Here is an 18,775-nt window from a genome sequence, read left to right on the forward strand (position 1 = left end):
CAGTATCATTTCAATGGTAGGTTTATTTCAACAGTGGCAGATTGCACATCAAAAGGAAAATCGAAAAAATAACTTTAAATAAAAGATAGAAATTGATTTGCATTTCATTGAGGGAAATAAGTTTTTGAACCCCTACCAACCATTAAGAGTTCTGGCTCCCACAGAGTGGTTAGACACTTCTACTCAATTAGTCACCCTCATTAAGGACACCTGTCTTAACTAGTCACCTGTATAAAAGACACCTGTCCACAGAATCAATCAATCAAGCAGACTCCACACTCTACAACATGGGAAAGACCAAAGAGCTGTCCAAGGATGTCAGAGACAAAATTGTAGACCTGCACAAGGCTGGAATGGGCTACAAAACCATTAGCAAGAAGCTGGGAGAGAAGGTGACAACTGTTGGTGCGATTGTTCAAAATGGAAGGAGCACAAAATGACCATCAATCGACCTCGCTCTGGGGCTCCACGCAAGATCTCACCTCGTGGGGTGTCAATGGTTCTGAGAAAGGTGAAAAAGAATCCTAGAACTACACGGGAGGAGTTAGTTAATGACCTCAAATTAGCAGGGACCACAGTCACCAAGAAAACCATTGGAAACACATTACACGCAATGGATTAAAATCCTGCAGGGCTCAAGGTCCCCTGCTCAAGAAGGCACATGTGCAGGCCCGTCTGAAGTTTGCCAATGAACACCTGAATGATTCAGAGAGTGACTGGGAGAAGGTGCTGTGGTCTGATGAGACCAAAATAGAGCTCTTTGGCATTAACTCAACTCGCTGTGTTTGGAGGAAGAAAAATGCTGCCTATGACCCCAAAACACCGTCCCCACCGTCAAGCATGGGGGTGGAAACATTTTGCTTTGGGGGTGTTTTTCTGCTAAGGGCACAGGACAACTTAATCGCATTAACGGAAAATGGACGGAGCCATGTATCGTGAAATCCTGAGCGACAATCTCCTTCCCTCTGCCAGGAAACTGAAAATGGGTCGTGGATGGGTGTTCCAGCACGACAATGACCCAAAACATACAGCAAAGGCAACAAAGGAGTGGCTCAAGAAGAAGCACATTAAGGTCATGGAGTGGCCTAGTCAGTCTCCGGACCTTAATCCAATAGAAAACCTATGGAGGGAGCTCAAGCTCAGAGTAGCACAGAGACAGCCTCGAAACCTTAGGGATTTAGAGATGATCTGCAAAGAGGAGTGGACCAACATTCCTCCTAAAATGTGCGCAAACTTGGTCATCAATTACAAGAAACGTTTGACCTCTGTGCTTGCAAACAAGGGTTTTTCCACTAAGTATTAAGTCTTTTTTTGTTAGAGGGTTCAAAAACTTATTTCCCTCAATGAAATGCAAATCAATTTCTATCTTTTATTTAAAGTTATTTTTTCGATTTTCCTTTTGATGTGCAATCTGCCACTGTTGAAATAAACCTACCATTGAAATGATACTGTTCTGAGACTTTTCATTTCTTTGTCATTGGACAAACTTACAAAATCAGTGAGGGGTCAGATAATTATTTCCTCCACTGTATATAGCATATTTTCATACAAACAGTAGCTCAAAGTGCTTTACATATTAAAGAATAGAAAAATGAAAGACACAATTATAAAACAAAATAAATCAACATTAATTAACATCGAATAAGAGTAAGGTTCAATGGCCAGGGGGGACAGAAAAAAAAAACTCCAGACGGCTGGAGAAAAAATAAAATCTGTAGGGATTCCAGACCAAGAGACCGCCCAGTCCCCTCTGGGCATTCTACCTAACATAAATGAAACAGTCCTCTTTGGATTTAGGATTCTCACGGAAGGGCTTGATGATGATGATGGTCACGTAGACTTCTGCCTTTTAATCCGTCCATCATTGTTAGAGCATCATGAAGCTTTGAGTAGGTGGTGGTGGCGCAGGAATACAGGAGTACAGCATGGAAGACTGATAGAGGAGTATTGATTGATGCGGTGTGTGGGAGACCCGGGGGATGAGGGGTTGGAGAAGGTGCTAGAAAGTTGTGTTTAGGGTTACGAAGTCGGAGATTGTTCAAGTAAAACTTTGTGACACTTTATTACGTCAGTCGCTACAGTATCAGAAAAAAAGATAGTAAAGGTCGCATTAGCGCAAACAAAAGGAACCAGGCGTCACTGAAAAAACAACAGGACAAAGCGAGGACAGAAATAAAAGGCAAAAAGTCGCCTTCACATCATTCAATGCACAAAACATAGATTTACACAATAATGGACCATACGCTATGAGAATCTGTGGTCCCGCAACAGTTAAAGCAACGACAAGTTTAATTTCAAAGAAAACACAATTCGGTCAGGTGTATATTTATGATCACGGAGAAGCGGTGCAAATTTTAACAGGCGACAAGAAAGGCAATGTATATATTCCACGAATAACATTAGACACCAAAGGAGATCTTGATATGCCATTCATATTAAAATGTTTACAGTTTCCCGTGAGAATAGCTTTTGCTATGACAATCAACAAATCACAGGGACAAACATTAGAAAAAGTCGGATTATTTATTAGAGAAACACAAACAATATTCACTTACGGGCAGCAATATGTTGCGTTGTCACGATGTGTCTCCAAAAACGGAATCAAAACTCAATGCGATCTTGAAGAAAAGGTAATTCCAAATGTTGTTTTCAATGAAGTTTTAAAGTAAAAGTGTAAATAATGAAATTGAAACAATTACAAAGAGAAAAAAAAAAGCTTTTAAAATTGTATATCCGATTAACCAAACACAGGGGTTGGCAAGCGAAGAGAGACAGAGAGACACTTTCACGTCCCGCGATACGGACAAGTCATGTCATACTTGCAGCCTTTGGAAACAAGTCCCGTGATACACATGCAGAGCAGGTTAGAGAAAATGGAAGTAGGAAAGTTCGAAAGTCTCACAAAAAGTGAGAGTAAAGATCACATTAGCGCAAACAAACAGAGAATATTACTCAGTGAAATAACGGAACAGTGATAACGAGATCATATAGTGTTTGAGGATGTCTGGGAGACAAGAGAGACAAGGCAGTGGGACAAAAGGACGGGTGCTGTACAAGCTTTTAAATGATCGAAGCGCTGCGCGAGATGCAGATCACGTGACACGGCGGCAGCAGCAAGCCAGCAGCTGATCGAGCAAAGAGGAGGTAAAAAAACCAAAAACTGTTTGTTTCCCATTGTATCACAGAGGGGGTTTCAGAGGAGCGACCGCATCTCCCTAGGGTGCATTCAGCCACCCTCTTCACAACGGGCCGTAGCGCTGGCCGGGATCAAAGCCCCCTAGTAGAATATTAAAAAGAAATAATGCCAGACAAGTATTTTAAAAGTTAGAAACGGCAGATTATATCAGACACATATCTTGATATGAATAATTAAACAAAATGAGCAATCAAATGCTGCACAGCAGTAAATTATACACAATGAAAGTGAAATTAAAGTCTGCATACCATGAAATTCCTGACACCTGCACATAAATCCTGACACCTGCACATACAGACAAGAAATCTAAACTGAGAACATCTATCTACCCAGTCCCTTGTGTGTCCTGATGACAAGAAGGTTTAAAATGCAGGAAATACTAAATGCAATGTAAAGGAAAAAAATAAAATAAAATCCAAAACAATCAATCCCCATACACCTGCCATTGTTACAAATGTACTAAATATGAACCAACTGTAAATGCGACTCAAGCCGATGTCCAATTGTATGACTTCTAGTTGGAGGGGAATGTCAGACTTGTCAATCTTTTCGACTGAGGATGTCAAATTACGTGACTAATGTGACTCCATGACAACATTCCAGTACAGTTTCAAATTTCCAAACTATTGTAAGCTCAACCCTTTTTTCTGTCAGCTACCTGACAGATGTGCTACCTAACAGTGCTGCTGCTACACAAACGCTTTACAGGTATGGTGAGTTCAGCCACTATCTCTGATGTTTTATTTTTTTTTCCCATCCTAATTTATCATGGTACATAAAGCATGAGACATAAACACATGAGGCCCTCTTCCATTTGCAAGGTTTAAAACACCCACTTTCCTTCCTTCCATCCATCCATCCATACATAGATAGATACATACATACTTTATTAATCCCAAGGGGAAATTCACAATTATTTCTTATTCCTCATCACTTCATTATATTTATTCGACTTCTGGCTGAGTGCTCATTGGTTGTCTTTGGTCCTCCGCTTTTATGCTCTTAGGCAGCAGAGTCCGATGGCTTTGTTGGGGCGAGTTGAGGATTAGTTGGGAGTGAGTCACTGGGGAGTCAGGCTAAGTGATGTACATGGCAGGGGCGCACGCCGACTGCCTCAGACTTACCAAGATGATGTAAAAGAAGACTACAACAAAAAAAAAAACACTCAAAAAGTCAACTAGTGTGACATGGCCTTTAAGTAACATGCTTCGGGTCACACAGGGAATCTGAAGGAGTCTGCCTCAATCACGCAAGAAGAAAAAGGAACTTCTTGGACTATGATGGGGAAAGTCGCAGACCTTGTTGGACCAACTCTCTGGATCTGTGAGACGACACAGGACTGCCTCCAACTCGCTAACATTATGTATATAAAGTCTACGACTAAAAACTGCTGGAAAATGCTGTGAAATGTTACATGGGCTTTAAGTATTGCACATTGAAAAATACAAACTGCATTCATTCCAGCGCAATAAAAAGTAAAACAGACAACCAAAACAAAAAATTCCAATCAGCAAATTTAACACATACATGGGAGAAAATCAGTAGGCCTTCTTAATTATTACAAACAAGCTATTACAATGCTGGAAAAATTAAAGACAGACAGACAGATGACTGGGACAACATAAAAGATAGATAAATACAAAAGGCACTATATAAAAGATAGACAGGAGTTGCACTTTATGATAGATAGGCAGACAGAAATGAAAGCCACTACAGATAGATAGATAGATACATATTTGTGAAAGGCACTATATAGATAGATAGATAGATAGATAGAAATGAAAGACGCTATATAATGATAGATGGATAGGTGGACAGATGGATGGATAGGAAAGATGCTATATAATTATATGAAAGGCGCTATATAATGATAAATAGCTGGATTGATAAATATGAAAGGCGCTATATAATGATAAATAGTTGGATTGATTAATATGAAAGGCGCTATATAATGATAAATAGACAGAAAGGAAAGGCATTATATAAGAGATATGAGAGACACACCACATAAAAGACAGGAAAGCCACTATATAAAACACGGATAGATACAAAAGGCAGCATATTATAAATATATAGATAGACAGACAGATATACATTAGCCTGCAAGAGGAAAAAAACTTTACAGAAGCTCAAAAAGGCAAAAAAAAAATACTCTACAGATAATAAAACATATATGCCTAAAATATTATAAAAATTACTGATAGCAATCACAAACAGTAGAAGAATCTGAACATCTTTAAAAACGCTTATTAGTCTCAAATGCCATAAAATGTTTTACAGGATGTGCGAGATTCTAAAAACACATACACACACACACACACACACACACACTGAGGACAATAAATTGTGGGCAACAACATAGAAAAAAAAAAAGCTACTGCGACTTTGGTCAAGCCAAACGATGTATTTGAAAGTGCCAAGGCAAATGTCTGTGAAATATCAGGGCCATCAGGAGCATACGGCACAAAGACTGCAGGCTGAAGAACACCACCATAGCCTGCAGCTCAACTCCTGCTCTTGCTGCACGAGTGTGATTAGAAGGAGAAAACAGCTTGATGCGTCTTAGAGGGGGTGAGGTATGTTGTGGATTTCTTTTAAATGAATGTTCTAAAATCACTCTGCTAAAGGTAGATTTACATGTATATTTATAACAAGTATGTATTTATTCAATTCATTACATCTATTGGAAAGTGAACTCTTTCTTTGTCTTGTGCCACTCTGACTAGACAAAGATGTTCCTAAGCTCATAAAGGCATAGTTAAGAACTGAGCACTAAAGAGCAGTTAATAATCGTATAGACTGAAAGGTAATGAACTTAAGTTGAACAACTTGTCACATGATCAAATCTTCTCATGCGTTAGGTGAGGCTGGCAGTGGGCCTTTTGTTCTATAACAGAAATATACAGTCCAGTTTTGAAGTTTATATTCAACATTACTAAGGGAACTTAAAATACTTCATTAAAAATATATCTTTTTTGCATATTTCTATTGCAGACATGTTAATCAAATAATAATAATAGTAATAAATTCAGTAAGTTCCTTACTTGGGAAAAAATTATATAAAGTATAATATGAAAAGCACCAGCCTATAAAGATGCCATGCCCAGTGCTAATGAGAAGTGGCGATCAATTAGTGATGTACATATTTACACTCTGATCTGAAAGCATCAGCTGTGAACAAGAAGCTGGGCAAAACACTCAAAATAGTAAATAAAGCTGTCTTTTATAATTAGCAATTATGATCAAATAATACAGCATATGTCTACATCTCTATGGACAACAACAAATAACTTAAGACAGGAATGATGATGTAAATTAAATGTTTAATGATGAACATTCAGTAATTCAACCAAATAAATGACAAATACATAAATACTGTGGACATGATATGGCCATACTGGACTGGTTCTTCTTTTGCGCTAGGAACCTCAGCATGTCTAGGAGCACATACACAAATATGACAAAGAAGCCTTATGTTTCGGCAGCGTGGTCCAGTGGTTATCTGTTGACTTAACGCCTCCAGTTTCCAGCTCAAATCTCCCTGTTTCTCCTTACACCTTATATGGGTTTTTCCCCTCAGAGTAGACATGAGTGGTAGTTAAACTGGCAACTCTACATTGCTTCAGCATGAGAGTATTCTGTGATGCCATGGCACCTTGACCAGGACTGGTGCCCACACTACATCCAGTGCAGCCCTGATAAACACCAGGGCCTAGGATCTATAGTTATCATAAAGAGGCTAGGTGGGTTAGGAGAAGGGAAGGATGCTTAATATCACATGCGCTAAAAGAATCCTATTTACTCTTGCTACGTTTTGCAACCATTTTGACTTCTACCTGTTTCATGAAACAGTACTAGATAAAAGTGGTCACTTTGTGTGAGAACGAAGCCTTGATGTTTATTCTATTCGTACGTGATCACAATCCATGAAGGTCTCTGTTGATGGTCTTATGGCCTTACAATCCTAAAAGCACATTCAAATATAAAAACCAGACAGCTTTTAACAGCCACTAACTGTATGGGAAACATTTTTTGTTAAGAATGCCCACTTGTAGTCACATACGTACATCCAACTTGTCTCCATTTTTAGAACAATCCCCCCCGACATAAAAAACTAAAGCAGTCATTGCAGAAATGCCAGCACCCACCAGCCCCACACGAGATCTCCAAGCATGTTACAAAATGAGCAGCAGACTTATGAATGTACAAGCTGGCGTTACTCAAAATTGGCTCAACTTGTTCAGATCAGTTAAACTAATTAGCTGGAACTTTTGATTAGTCCATCGCATTTAGAAGTCATTTACTCCAATTTTCCAGATCAACAGCTAAAAAACTCTCTGTAGATCAAGAATTACATTTATAGGCCTTCCAACAAGAAACCCAAATCCAGCAGGCTTGTTCCTTGACATTTATATACAGTATTTATTGTCTACTTTCATGCTCTCACAACAGTGGCCTGTAGTCAGCTCTTAACAGCCAGCTACATTCTCTCCCTTTTTCAATTTACTATTTCATTCATTTATTTAAAAAAAAAAAAACAAGCAATAAATGGGTTGAAAATGTAGCAATGCCTATTGTGTCTATCAGAAAATGATTTGTTTAGAAGAAAGCAGGGAGATGTTACCACTGAGTAGATTGGTTGAGTGTGGATTACATGTGTGGACTCTGCACAGGCAGACAAATGTAATGTTCATTTGCTGTGATATTGCTGTGTAATGTGGACACAGTCTTGGGACACACAGTAGCAAATATTCTGGTGAAGAATGTGCTAAACTCAAAAATGGAAACTGATGGCCAATATGCTCTGATTAGGGTTTGGCACCAGTTAAGAAGAATGGATTATTTTTAGCCTTCAACATTCATATGTCTCTCTATTATATAAAAAAAAATCCTGCGACGAGACGAGACTTTTTTGAAGATTTTTTTCAAGTCCCGCGAGATGAGACTTTGGCCACGAGATTTTTTCAAGTCACGCCCTCCTCTAAACTTTATTCACACATATGCACACAGCAATCTCACCTGTCATTCGTGTGAATGTTTTTGACAGACACAGTTTCTGCTCTCTTAGCTCTTATATATTTTAACGTTTTCCTCACTTTAAGTTCCCAATTAAAGAAGACGTATTATGTCCAAACCTTACTGAAGAATTTCACCACGAAGGGTTATCAACAGAAAAAATGAGTACACGGGCAATTCTAGCACCGAGAAACGACGAAGTCAAACGCCAAAAATGTCCATCAGTTACATTGTAAATTGGTTAAATACGTATCAATAGACTATGGTGAAACAGTTGGTGGTGATGGTGAGGAAGATGAAAGCATTAATTTACAATATCCCGTAGAATATCTACAACCATTAACTAACACCTTCCGGTCTTCCACCGCACAAATTACTGTAGAAAGAAGGATGTATACAAGAAAGGTAATGTAGGACATCTTCAGCGGATAACATTACACAACAAAGACGACCTCGATATATCATTCATACTAAAACATTAACAGTTTCCCGTTAGAAGAGCTTTTGAAATGACAATTAACAAATCTCAGAGCCAAACATTCAAAAAAGTCTGTTTATTTAATAGAGAGAAAGAAACGAAATTGAATCACGGGCAGTTACACGTTGCGTTGTCATGTTGAAAGTCCAAACACAGAATCAAAATTCAATGTGATATTGAGGAAAATGTAATTGAAAAAATAGTTTTTACTGAAGTTTTACAGTAAAAGTGTAAGTTTAAAAAGTATTTGCGTGTTAATTTCAAAGCCAAACAGAACGAAAACGTATAACGCAACGAATAACTAACGCGACATGAAAATTAATTTACTTTCAAATTATTAAGTTTTATTATATTTATTTTTTTTTTTTATGTTTAATTACTCGCTGTGATGTAAAATAGTTCTATTATGCATATGTAACAATTCCCATGAAAATAAAAAAATGTTTAAATTGTACAGCCGCATCCCCATACGCGAGCGACAGAACCGCAAAGAGGCTAATGCGTAGCGAAGGCATGGGGGTTGGCGGGCAAAGCCCCCTAGTAAAACAATAAAGTTAAGCTAAAATTAATCCACAAATTGTCGCTGTACATGACCAGATAAATGAGATACCTCAAGAATTTAACCATTTAATAAGGCTGCAAACCAAAAATGCTTTCACGCACCTTGCCGTCAAACTTTGAATACTCATTGAAAGGGTTGTTCAGCTGCTGTGGACACTGTTCCAGTCTAAGTGAGAGTGTAGACTGTTTCCCAGTGCTTACAGGTTTGTCCTTAAAGTCCTTCTTTTCAAAAAGTGAACTGAAGTCATCTACTGTAACAAAGGGGGAAAAAATAAAAAGGTGAGAAGATATATTTACTAAAGAAAATAATAATAATTATGTACTGCAAAATCGCTCCAAATCTAAATGTCATTTTTTAAAGGAAGCATACACAGTATTTGTCAAGCTTATGAGTCCTAAATTATGCTACTGAATATCAGATTTTACCAAAATTATAACATGTTCACATAGGCTGCACTAACCAAATGTGTCATACACGTTTTCAAAAGAATTGCAAACCTATACACTTAATATGACGATTCCAGCTTGTCCCAAATGGGAACACGCACGTCGGAGAACTGAATTAAAAGAACACAGAAAGCGGTTTGTAAAATTTATAGTATCCAAGCCACAGCGCTGGTCTGCTGTTAATAGCTCACACCATCTGCAGATCTCAGGGGTTTGGGTAACGTTATATTTGTAATAATTCACTTAAGAGCTGATGGACTAAAAGGCATCACAGACGTTAAGCTCAGGGCAAACATGTCTGTCTCAATCATCTCATCAGAGCTGTGCTCTGCATCAAGACAGCATTCTGGAGTAGAGCACAGTACTGAAATAGTAAAAAAAAAAAATAAATAAATAAATAAAACAATAATGTATATATTATACACTATAGGGTGGTCCAGATCTAATTATGCAATTTTCATTACGCTATAACTTATTAAGTTTATTACATACAGAATTCACAAAAAATTCTTTTTGTTGCCGATAGATGGCAGCACCTGCCCTGCATTCCAAAATGGCGGGAAGACGGTTGTCAGTCGAACAGAGGGTGCAATGTGTTCGCCTTTTCATAACTGCATAATTAGATCTGGACCACCCTGTATATATGCACATACTGTATATTGACACAAATATACATAAAGAAAAACAAAGCGTCCTCTTGTTCTGGGGTGGTACTACATAACTTGGTGAACCTGGAAGGTGGTGACGCTCTGGTGCACATGCATGACTGAAGTTTTTGCTTGATAAAGAAATGAAACCAAGAGAACACAACAATAGAATGATCCAACACATCTACTCAATTTTTGATTTTTGTATAAACGAAAAAAAAATGTATAGGACATCTCAGACAGAGTTGCCAGAAAGGCACATGAAAGCTGAAAGAAGGTTCTATGGACTGGTATGACCAAAACAGAACTCTACGGCCAGAACAGTTTATTACTTTGCACAGGATCACAAGCACACCATCTCAACCATGAAGAACACTGGTGACAGCATCTGGCTGTAGTGATGCTTCTCTGCAGCAGGCCCAGGAAGGCTTGTGAGGGAAATATGAGGGCACACAACCAGAAATCATGGGAGAGCACCAATCAGAAGCATAATGCATATAATGCAGCAATGAGAAATAAGGAACACAGGTGAGACATGGCCTTAAGTGACTGCGGAACTGGTTGGAACGAAATTTGCAACCTAGTGGGCTAGCAGGACTAAACCCGAGAACCCGTGTTTAAAGATAATGGTCCTTACATATTTTTATCTATGTACTTCCAGCTTCTCCCATACCAAGTTTGACTGGGCTCAAGCTGTGTGTCTACTATGGAGAAGGCACTCGACAGTCAAAATTCTGTTAGTCACCTATGTGAAAGCAGCTCAATGAGGAAAGACTGCTGTTTATTGCTTTCTGTGTGGAGGACACGACCAGAATTTGCAGTGCCCTCCATAATATTCGAGACTAAGACACATTTTTCCTTGATTAACCCCTCTGCTCTACAGTTTACAACTACAAATCAAAATGCACATTGCAAACTTTCATTTAAGGATATTTGCATACATTTCAATCACACCATGTAGAAATCACAACACTTTTTCTACATATCCCCCCTCCATTTCAGGACACCATAATGTTTGCCGACACAGCAATGGCCCCGGTATATAAACATAGTCATATTTGGAACTTAGACATCACCAGGTGCTGAGGATCATCTCTGGTGATGCTCTGCCAAGTCTCTAGTGCCGGCCATCTTCAGCTCCTGCTTATATCGGGGACTGTCCCTCTTTAGTTTTCTCTTCATGGTATGGAAGGCCTGCTCACCTGGATTGAAATCAGGTAACTGGTTTGGTCAATCAAGAATGGTCCATTGTTTAGCTCTGAAAAACTCCTATGAGGCCTTAGCAGTATGTTTGGATCATTATGTTGTTGTCATGTTATCTGGTTGTAGGATGAAGCATCACCCAGTCAGTTTGGCGGCCTTTACCAGAAGTTGAGCAGATCAGATGTTTCTATACACCTCAGAATTCATTATGCCACTGCCACCTGCAGTTCCATCATCAATGAAGTGAATGAAGAGTGTCAGTTATCTGTGGCAGCCATACATGCACAAGTCATAACACCCCGACCACCATGTTTAACTCTTTGGGGTCTGAAAAGAACACAAAGCAATGGTTTCAAACAAACATCAACATAAAAACATCTGTGGTTGCTGCTAGCACCCATTCACCAACTCTCGACGGTCAGCAGAAAAGGACAATGGGTTGGCTGCCTGGCTGTGTTTGTGCAGCAGGTGGGCGACGGTGGCAGTTAAAGTGCAACACAATTTGATTTGTACCTCTTGTCATCGTGAGTGGCATTCCTCCCAGGCAAACATTACCGTAGGCACATCAGCTAGATGAACGTATTCGGCACCATGATTAACTGGGGGCCGATCAGCTGATGGTGGTGCATCAGTTTCGTTTTCCATCTCCAGATAACTTCCAGATAAGTCTGACAAGTCAGAGTCCCATTCAGCAATAATACGCAAAATGCCGTCCAAGGAGTATTCTGTTATAGACCATCGCTTTGGTCTCTCGCCAGATGTCGATGCCATTTTAGAGGTTCTTTGCTCTTCTCTACTCACACACACCATGGAAGTCGAAGTGAAATCAACAAAACTAACTTTCCTTTAAGCAAAGAGTCAAACTAAAATGTAACGGTGCGCTATGTCGCCATTTACAGCTGATTAGCGTCCTCTACTCCTGAATTTTGACAAAACTCGACATGAAAGAGTTAACAGATGAGGTGGGTCTGCTTTGGATCTTGTGATCTTCCTATGCCTCTCACACTTTGTTCTTGCAGATTCCCAGGGGTGTCAAACTTCGTTCCTGGTGAGCCGCACTGGTTGCAGGTTTTCATTCTAACCCTTTTTACTAATAAGTGATCAGTTTTCACTACTAACTAACTTCTTTTCCCTTCATTTTAGTAGCTCAGCTTTTAAGGATTCAGTCCTCTGAATTTATTCCTTTATTCATTAAATGGCAGCCAAACAGAAATAAGATATAGCTAAACTGGGATTTCAAACTCCAACCAATCTCTTAATGAGAAGTTGATACTTGCTGTTAATTAAAGCCGTTATTTAATTCCATGGCTTGTTGCTGCTCTCATTCTGCCACAGCAGACATTTCCAAAACTGTTGATTTTCTGTTTTTTCTAAGAACAGCGTTAAAATGTTTGGGTGACATGAGAGATCAGCCTTACCGAGACCTTTACCTTTCTTTATTTTGAAATATTGTTTGATGGGCACAGGTAAGCTCGTTTTGTCTCTCATTTTTGTTTGGCTGCTCATTAAGGAAAAAAAATCAACTAAGGGGCCCAAGTCAAGTTAGTTAAAACTAAGGCAAGACAAGTTAATTAGCAACAACAACTAGCCACTAATGAAGAAGATGGTTAGAATGAAAACCTGTAGCCACTGCGGCCCTCCAGGACAGGACTTCGACACCTGTGGTCTAGACAGAGTAGTAACTCCGAGGCTAGGGACAGGAGGCGTTTAAATCCCATAAATGCCAGAAATGATTTGACTCTGTTAGGCTCTTAACCTGCAATTGCTTCATCCTCAGTATGATGTTAACCTGCAGGAATGGCACTTCAAAAAAAATTCACACTGTTTCATTCCATTCAAACTAGTGTGGTGCAGAGTTGTCTGTCATCTGTTGCACGATTGTACTCGGGTCCTAATTTGGGATCCTGAGGTGCTTCAACATGTGGTGGGTGCGCCAACACGCTGTATTCAGCACATGCTCTCAATATAACCTCCCAACCTCGTTTGTCCACAAGACCTTTTCCCAGAATTCTGCAGGCTCTTTCAAAGTACAGTACTTTTTTGCAAACTGTAATCTGGCCATCCTGTTTTTGGCCTACTTGTGGTTTGCATCTTGTAGTGTGGCCTCTGTATGAAGTCTGTTCATGAAGCCTTCTGTGGATAGTCATCTCTGATCTGTTGGACAGGCATTTGGGACTTTTTCGCCGCCATGGTGAGGATTCTTCTGTCATCAGCAGTGGAGGTCTTGCTTGGCCCACCAGTCCCTTTGTGATTGTTGAGCTCACCAGTGCATTCTTTCTTCTTCATGATATTCCAGACAGTTAATTTAGGTCAGGGGTATTCAACTAAAATCTAAAGAGGTCCAATTAGAGAAAATTTCTTGACGCAATGGTCCGGAAGATCATGTTTTCTAACTATTTAGTATCATATATATTTAAGTAGCCTAGTAGCTGTATCAGCATCTGCATGCAATCAACACCAGACTTTCAAATCAAGTGAGTTCAGTACAATTCAAAAACTTTTTGACAATATTTATTGTCACGTAATACAGAACTGAACATGTATGTATGACTGCAGATATTTATAATGTTCCGTCACAGTATATAAGGTTCTTAAATTTACTAAATAAAAGTAGGGCTGCATTTCAAAATAAGACAAAAATAAATAAAATGTGAAAATTGTGCATCTTTAAATAAAGTGCTTAACCTCAGAATAATAAAATAAATGGAGAAAAAGCTTGAATTTCCCCCTTTTCTGTTCCACATTTTGACTCAACAGTCTCAACACATCTTAACAATTAAACAGCTTTAAATAGAAGCGCCCCGTCAGGTTTTAAAATAAATCATAACCTTCTGTTTTGGCTGTAAGTCTGGGTCCATATGAGACAGCTTCTGGGTCCGGACCCGGACCGCCCGTTAGTGACCTCTGATTTAGGTCATCCCAAGGTTTCACACCAGTGTCTCTAATGGTTTTATTCTTGTTTCTCAACTTCGTTATGGCTTCTTTGACGTCCATTGGCACAGCTCTTGTCTTTGTGTTGAATAATGGCAGCTACAGACTCCAAAGTGTAGAAGCAAACCGAGGTATCTGATGAAGCCATGAAAAACACCTGAGGAATCATAAACACCTGTGATGCCAACTGTACCAAACATTATGGTGCCCTGACATGGGGGGATTTTGTAGAAAAAGTGCTGTGTGACCAAAACGTACGCAAATCCACTTAAAATGGAAGTCGGCGATGTTGACTTTAATCACGTCTGAATTGTTTGAATTTTAAATGTGGAACAGAAGGCAAAGATCAAGAAAAACGTCTCTAACATTACAGATGGCACTGTATATGGAAAAGCCCTTTCAACAACAAACATACTTCCATGTTTTTGGTCGTTTAATGACATACCAATCCAGGTTCAAGAGAGGCTTAAGGAGCGCCAAGCTCTTAACAGAAAGCTAAGCCACATTTAGACTTTGAGAAGCTCTGGTCCGAGATACACACCTGACTGTGACGCAGTCCTCTCCTTCCATGGAACGTTTTTGCATTTAATTTGGTTCTGTCTCTCTTTTCTGAGTCGTTCAAGTCTCTGAGCTTCAAAAGAGAAAAAGAGAAATGCATTAGGAAATCATGGAAAGCCACTGCATCTCGACAGCAGCTGCTGCTATCACCCTAACCCCGTACCTTCAGCAGGGACGGGTTTGTTTTCAGACACACATCTCTATCTTTGCCTTAAGATTCTGCAAGACTATAAACACCATATTGCAATGTGTGATTTTCACAGGGAGCAGCTCCTCGGGGATTTCACTCGCATTACCACCCTCACCCCATCCTGTCAATTTGTATTTTTTTGCTTTCATGTTTTGCAACTGAGCAGCTTGGATTGTGATCTCACAAAATATGAAAATTAAAATAAAAAAAAAGGATTTTTTTTTTTTTTTCACAAGGCCAAGTGAAGGTTTTTTTTTTTTTTTTTATTTTATTTTTGAGGAGCAGACAGGCCTCACAGCTGAAGATATAGACATTACATACAAACAAACATTTGGAGGACAGCACTCGGCAAACAAAAGCGATAATGACAGATTTGGGCTTAGCCTTCAGCAACACTGACATGTTCTGTTTGTAAACACTGGATGGGTTGTATTTTTCTCTGTGTTTCACAGGTTATATATTTCTGCTTACCTGTCAAATGTAAAAGATGGCTTGCTCAAGCTGACCCTCGGTGACAAGAGTAGATACTATTAACTGCTTTGCATATGTAACACAAGCACCCAACCTGCCACAACGCACGCTATAAATATACACAGAGTAAATAAGAGATAAAGGAAAAAAAATAAAAATAAAAAACACGGAGCATTCAAAACCTCAGCAGCTCAAATGAAGTATGAGGGGAAGAAAGAAACAACAACTTGGTGTGCAAAAAGATACACCCGCCTGCACACACACAACGCACAAAACAGTGATTTACAATTCACATTAAAAGTCATAAAGCAGCGTCAGATATCATAAAGATAATATTAACACACAAGAGAATATGAAAATGTAAACCTCATGGAGATGAATTTTGTTTGGATAAATCATTGCCTAATGGTTTCTAAGAAAAGAAAAAAAAAAAAAAACCAAAGTCTAATGCTGAAGACGTTCCAATGAATTTTCATACGGTGAAATAAAAATGCAAAGTGCACGATACTCTTCCAGATTTTTAAATTAAACCAGGATGCCAAAAAGGGAGGTGGGGGTGGAATTTACTCTGGGCAATCTAATTTTATAAATTCAAATGTTCTTTTACACCTTCCTTACGGGGATGAAAGAGTGGAATATTTAATATTACTTTTCCAGTTTATCACAAAAATATATATTACATACATAATTTACAAAGGTGTCCCAGTATAAGCAATGAAATTTACATAATAACTAGAAACATATTGTATCATAGACTCTACACCAATTAGGAGTAAAAAAAGAAACGACAAGCATATTATTGAATACACAAATAAATGCTCGCGTGTTTAAACTGTACAATTATTATATACGGAAACACCACTAAATATTCATAAAAAAAAAAAAAAAAGGCAGGTTTAATCCAAAAATGATATAACATTTAAACAAAAGCAGAGGTGGACGGTTGCACTGGTGTCCCTCTCTTTCAAATGCCAGCTGGGGTGTAATCTAAGTTGCCAATGCGGTCCTCAGATTGGTTGGAGTTTCTTTAGTCTCGCGGGACCAGGCGCAATTCTCAAACTAGAATACACGACTGGGGACAACCCATTAAAAAATTAACAATTGTAGCGAAAAGAGGCCACAAAGGTTCCTGCTTTGAAAGTAACAACAGGTGCACTGGAGAGGCAACGTCAAGACAAGCCCCAGAAAAGGGAATGGTTTTGTACAGATAGTTGCTTTCTCCATGACCTTCCTGACTAATTCTTCTCTCGTTTTATGTTTTGCTAGTGTCTCCTTGTCATTTACTGGTAGCTTCATATGGTACCTGCAGTCGATTCAGGTTGCACAGGTTGTAACGGTCGTCTGGAACCTGTGTGCATCACTGTGAGTTTCTACCTTTTCCCCATTCCTGTTATTAGTGGAATGGCTTAAATTTGTAAGGCCGGCCAATCGTATATCGGGAGGGAAGCACCTGGTTTGGGAGGGCCAACAGACTGTAAGGGGAGGAGCCAACGGTATGTAAATGGATGGTGGGGAAAAGGAGGGAAGAAGTGCAGAGCCAAGAGAGAAGTGGATGTCATCACAGGAAAAGGCAAGAGGGAAAGGACTGGCACCGCATGGAAAACGTCAGGTGAACCCGGGTTCATTTCCAGACAAATTAATTTTACTTTCTGGTGAAAGGTATTCGGGAGAGGACCTGACAGGCCAGCACAGGAACTGTTGATCCCAGAACAGGAGGTATGGTCGGCGCCTCATTCCCCACCGCAGACTGAGCTAGACATTCCGTACAGATAATATTTAAAAAGACTAAGAATATATTTATTTTTTTTTAGCTCAAATTTTTGTATTAGTAGCATATGTATTTAAGCATTTTTTTTTTTTGTTCTTTATTTCGCCTTAGACAATTTCTCGTATTAGGAATTTCGCATACCCCTTGGGGTCAGAGCGCAGGGTCAGCCATTGTACAGCGCCCCTGGAGCAATTGAAGGTTAAGGGCCTTGCTCAAGGGCCCAGCAGAGTAGGATCTCTTTTGGCAGTGACAGGGATTCAAACCAGCTACCTTCGGGATACCAGCGCAGATCCTTAGCCTCTCCGCCCACAGCGTTTTGTGCCATGATTTGTGTTAGGTGGGAAGCGCTGCAGCACAATATTATGTACAGTATATAGGGGTTATTTGTTACAGTAAGTGTGTGTATCATCTTTCAGTATTCATTTTTTCTTAACCCTGCTTTCACTGGCGTGTCTCTATACTTGGGTTGGTGTGGTAGGAAAGTAGTGTTGGTCATTCGCGCCCCGAGTTATTTTTTTTTCCTTTGCTGCCACTAAAGGAGGGGAGCGCATATTATAATCGTGCCGGTTCTAAAAGCGGTACAAGGTAGTCCAGCTCCTCCAGAATGGCAGATCCAGAAGTTCTGCCGCAATAAGGTTTGCTGCGTCTCCCAGTACAGCCTCAAGAGCATGGAGGTGATACCTGGAGATGGGTCGTTACACCCAAAGAGAGCTGGACAGAGCCATGGAAGGGCATCAGACCAGTAGCACTGCCGGTATCTGCTCCAGTTTGTGAGGAGGAACAGGAGGAGCACTGCCATAGCCATACAAAATGGCCTCCAGCTGGCTACTGGCGTACATTCTTCTGATCAAACTGTCAGAAACAGACTCCATGAAGGATGCATGAGGGCCCTACATTCTCTAGTGGGACCTGTGCTCACAGCCCAATCACTGTGCGGCTCGATTAGCATTCGCCAGAGAATACAAAATTGGCAGCTTTGCCATTGGCCTCATTCTGTTTGCAGGTGAAGCAGGTCCACACTGAGCACGTGTGACGAATGTGAAAGAGTCTGGAGACACAGTGGTGAACATTGTGCAGCCTGTAACATCTTCCAGCATGACCGGTTTGGTGGTGGGACAGTGGTGGTCTAGGGAGCCATACCCTTGGATGGTGCTATTAGCTATTGGGATGAAATCCTCAGAGCCGCTGTCAGACCTTACGCTGGTGTAGTGGGCCCTGGGTTCCTCATAGTGCAGGACAATGTCTGGCCTCATGTGACGAGACTGTGTAGGCAGCCCCTGGGTGACAAAGGCACGGATGCCATTGAATG

At 39.9% G+C, this 18,775-nt stretch overlaps 1 protein-coding gene across 3 annotated transcripts in view; it reads right to left on the bottom strand.

The window, feature by feature from the left end:
- mapkap1 (MAPK associated protein 1) overlaps positions 1–18,775 on the bottom strand; it is a 453,244-nt gene that overhangs the window by 350,507 nt on the left and 83,962 nt on the right. For 2 of the 3 annotated variants that reach the window (XM_039764443.1, XM_039764446.1), the window contains 2 exons: positions 15,021–15,110; positions 9,354–9,502 (listed from right to left, as the gene is read on the bottom strand). In XM_039764443.1, the coding sequence (XP_039620377.1) occupies positions 9,354–9,502; positions 15,021–15,110 (239 nt within the window). The remainder of the gene's footprint in view (positions 1–9,353; positions 9,503–15,020; positions 15,111–18,775) is intronic. The other variant, XM_039764445.1, reaches the window with a different exon arrangement.

The sequence above is a fragment of the Polypterus senegalus genome, chromosome 9 (assembly GCF_016835505.1).
Source record: "Polypterus senegalus isolate Bchr_013 chromosome 9, ASM1683550v1, whole genome shotgun sequence".
NCBI lineage: Eukaryota > Metazoa > Chordata > Cladistia > Polypteriformes > Polypteridae > Polypterus > Polypterus senegalus.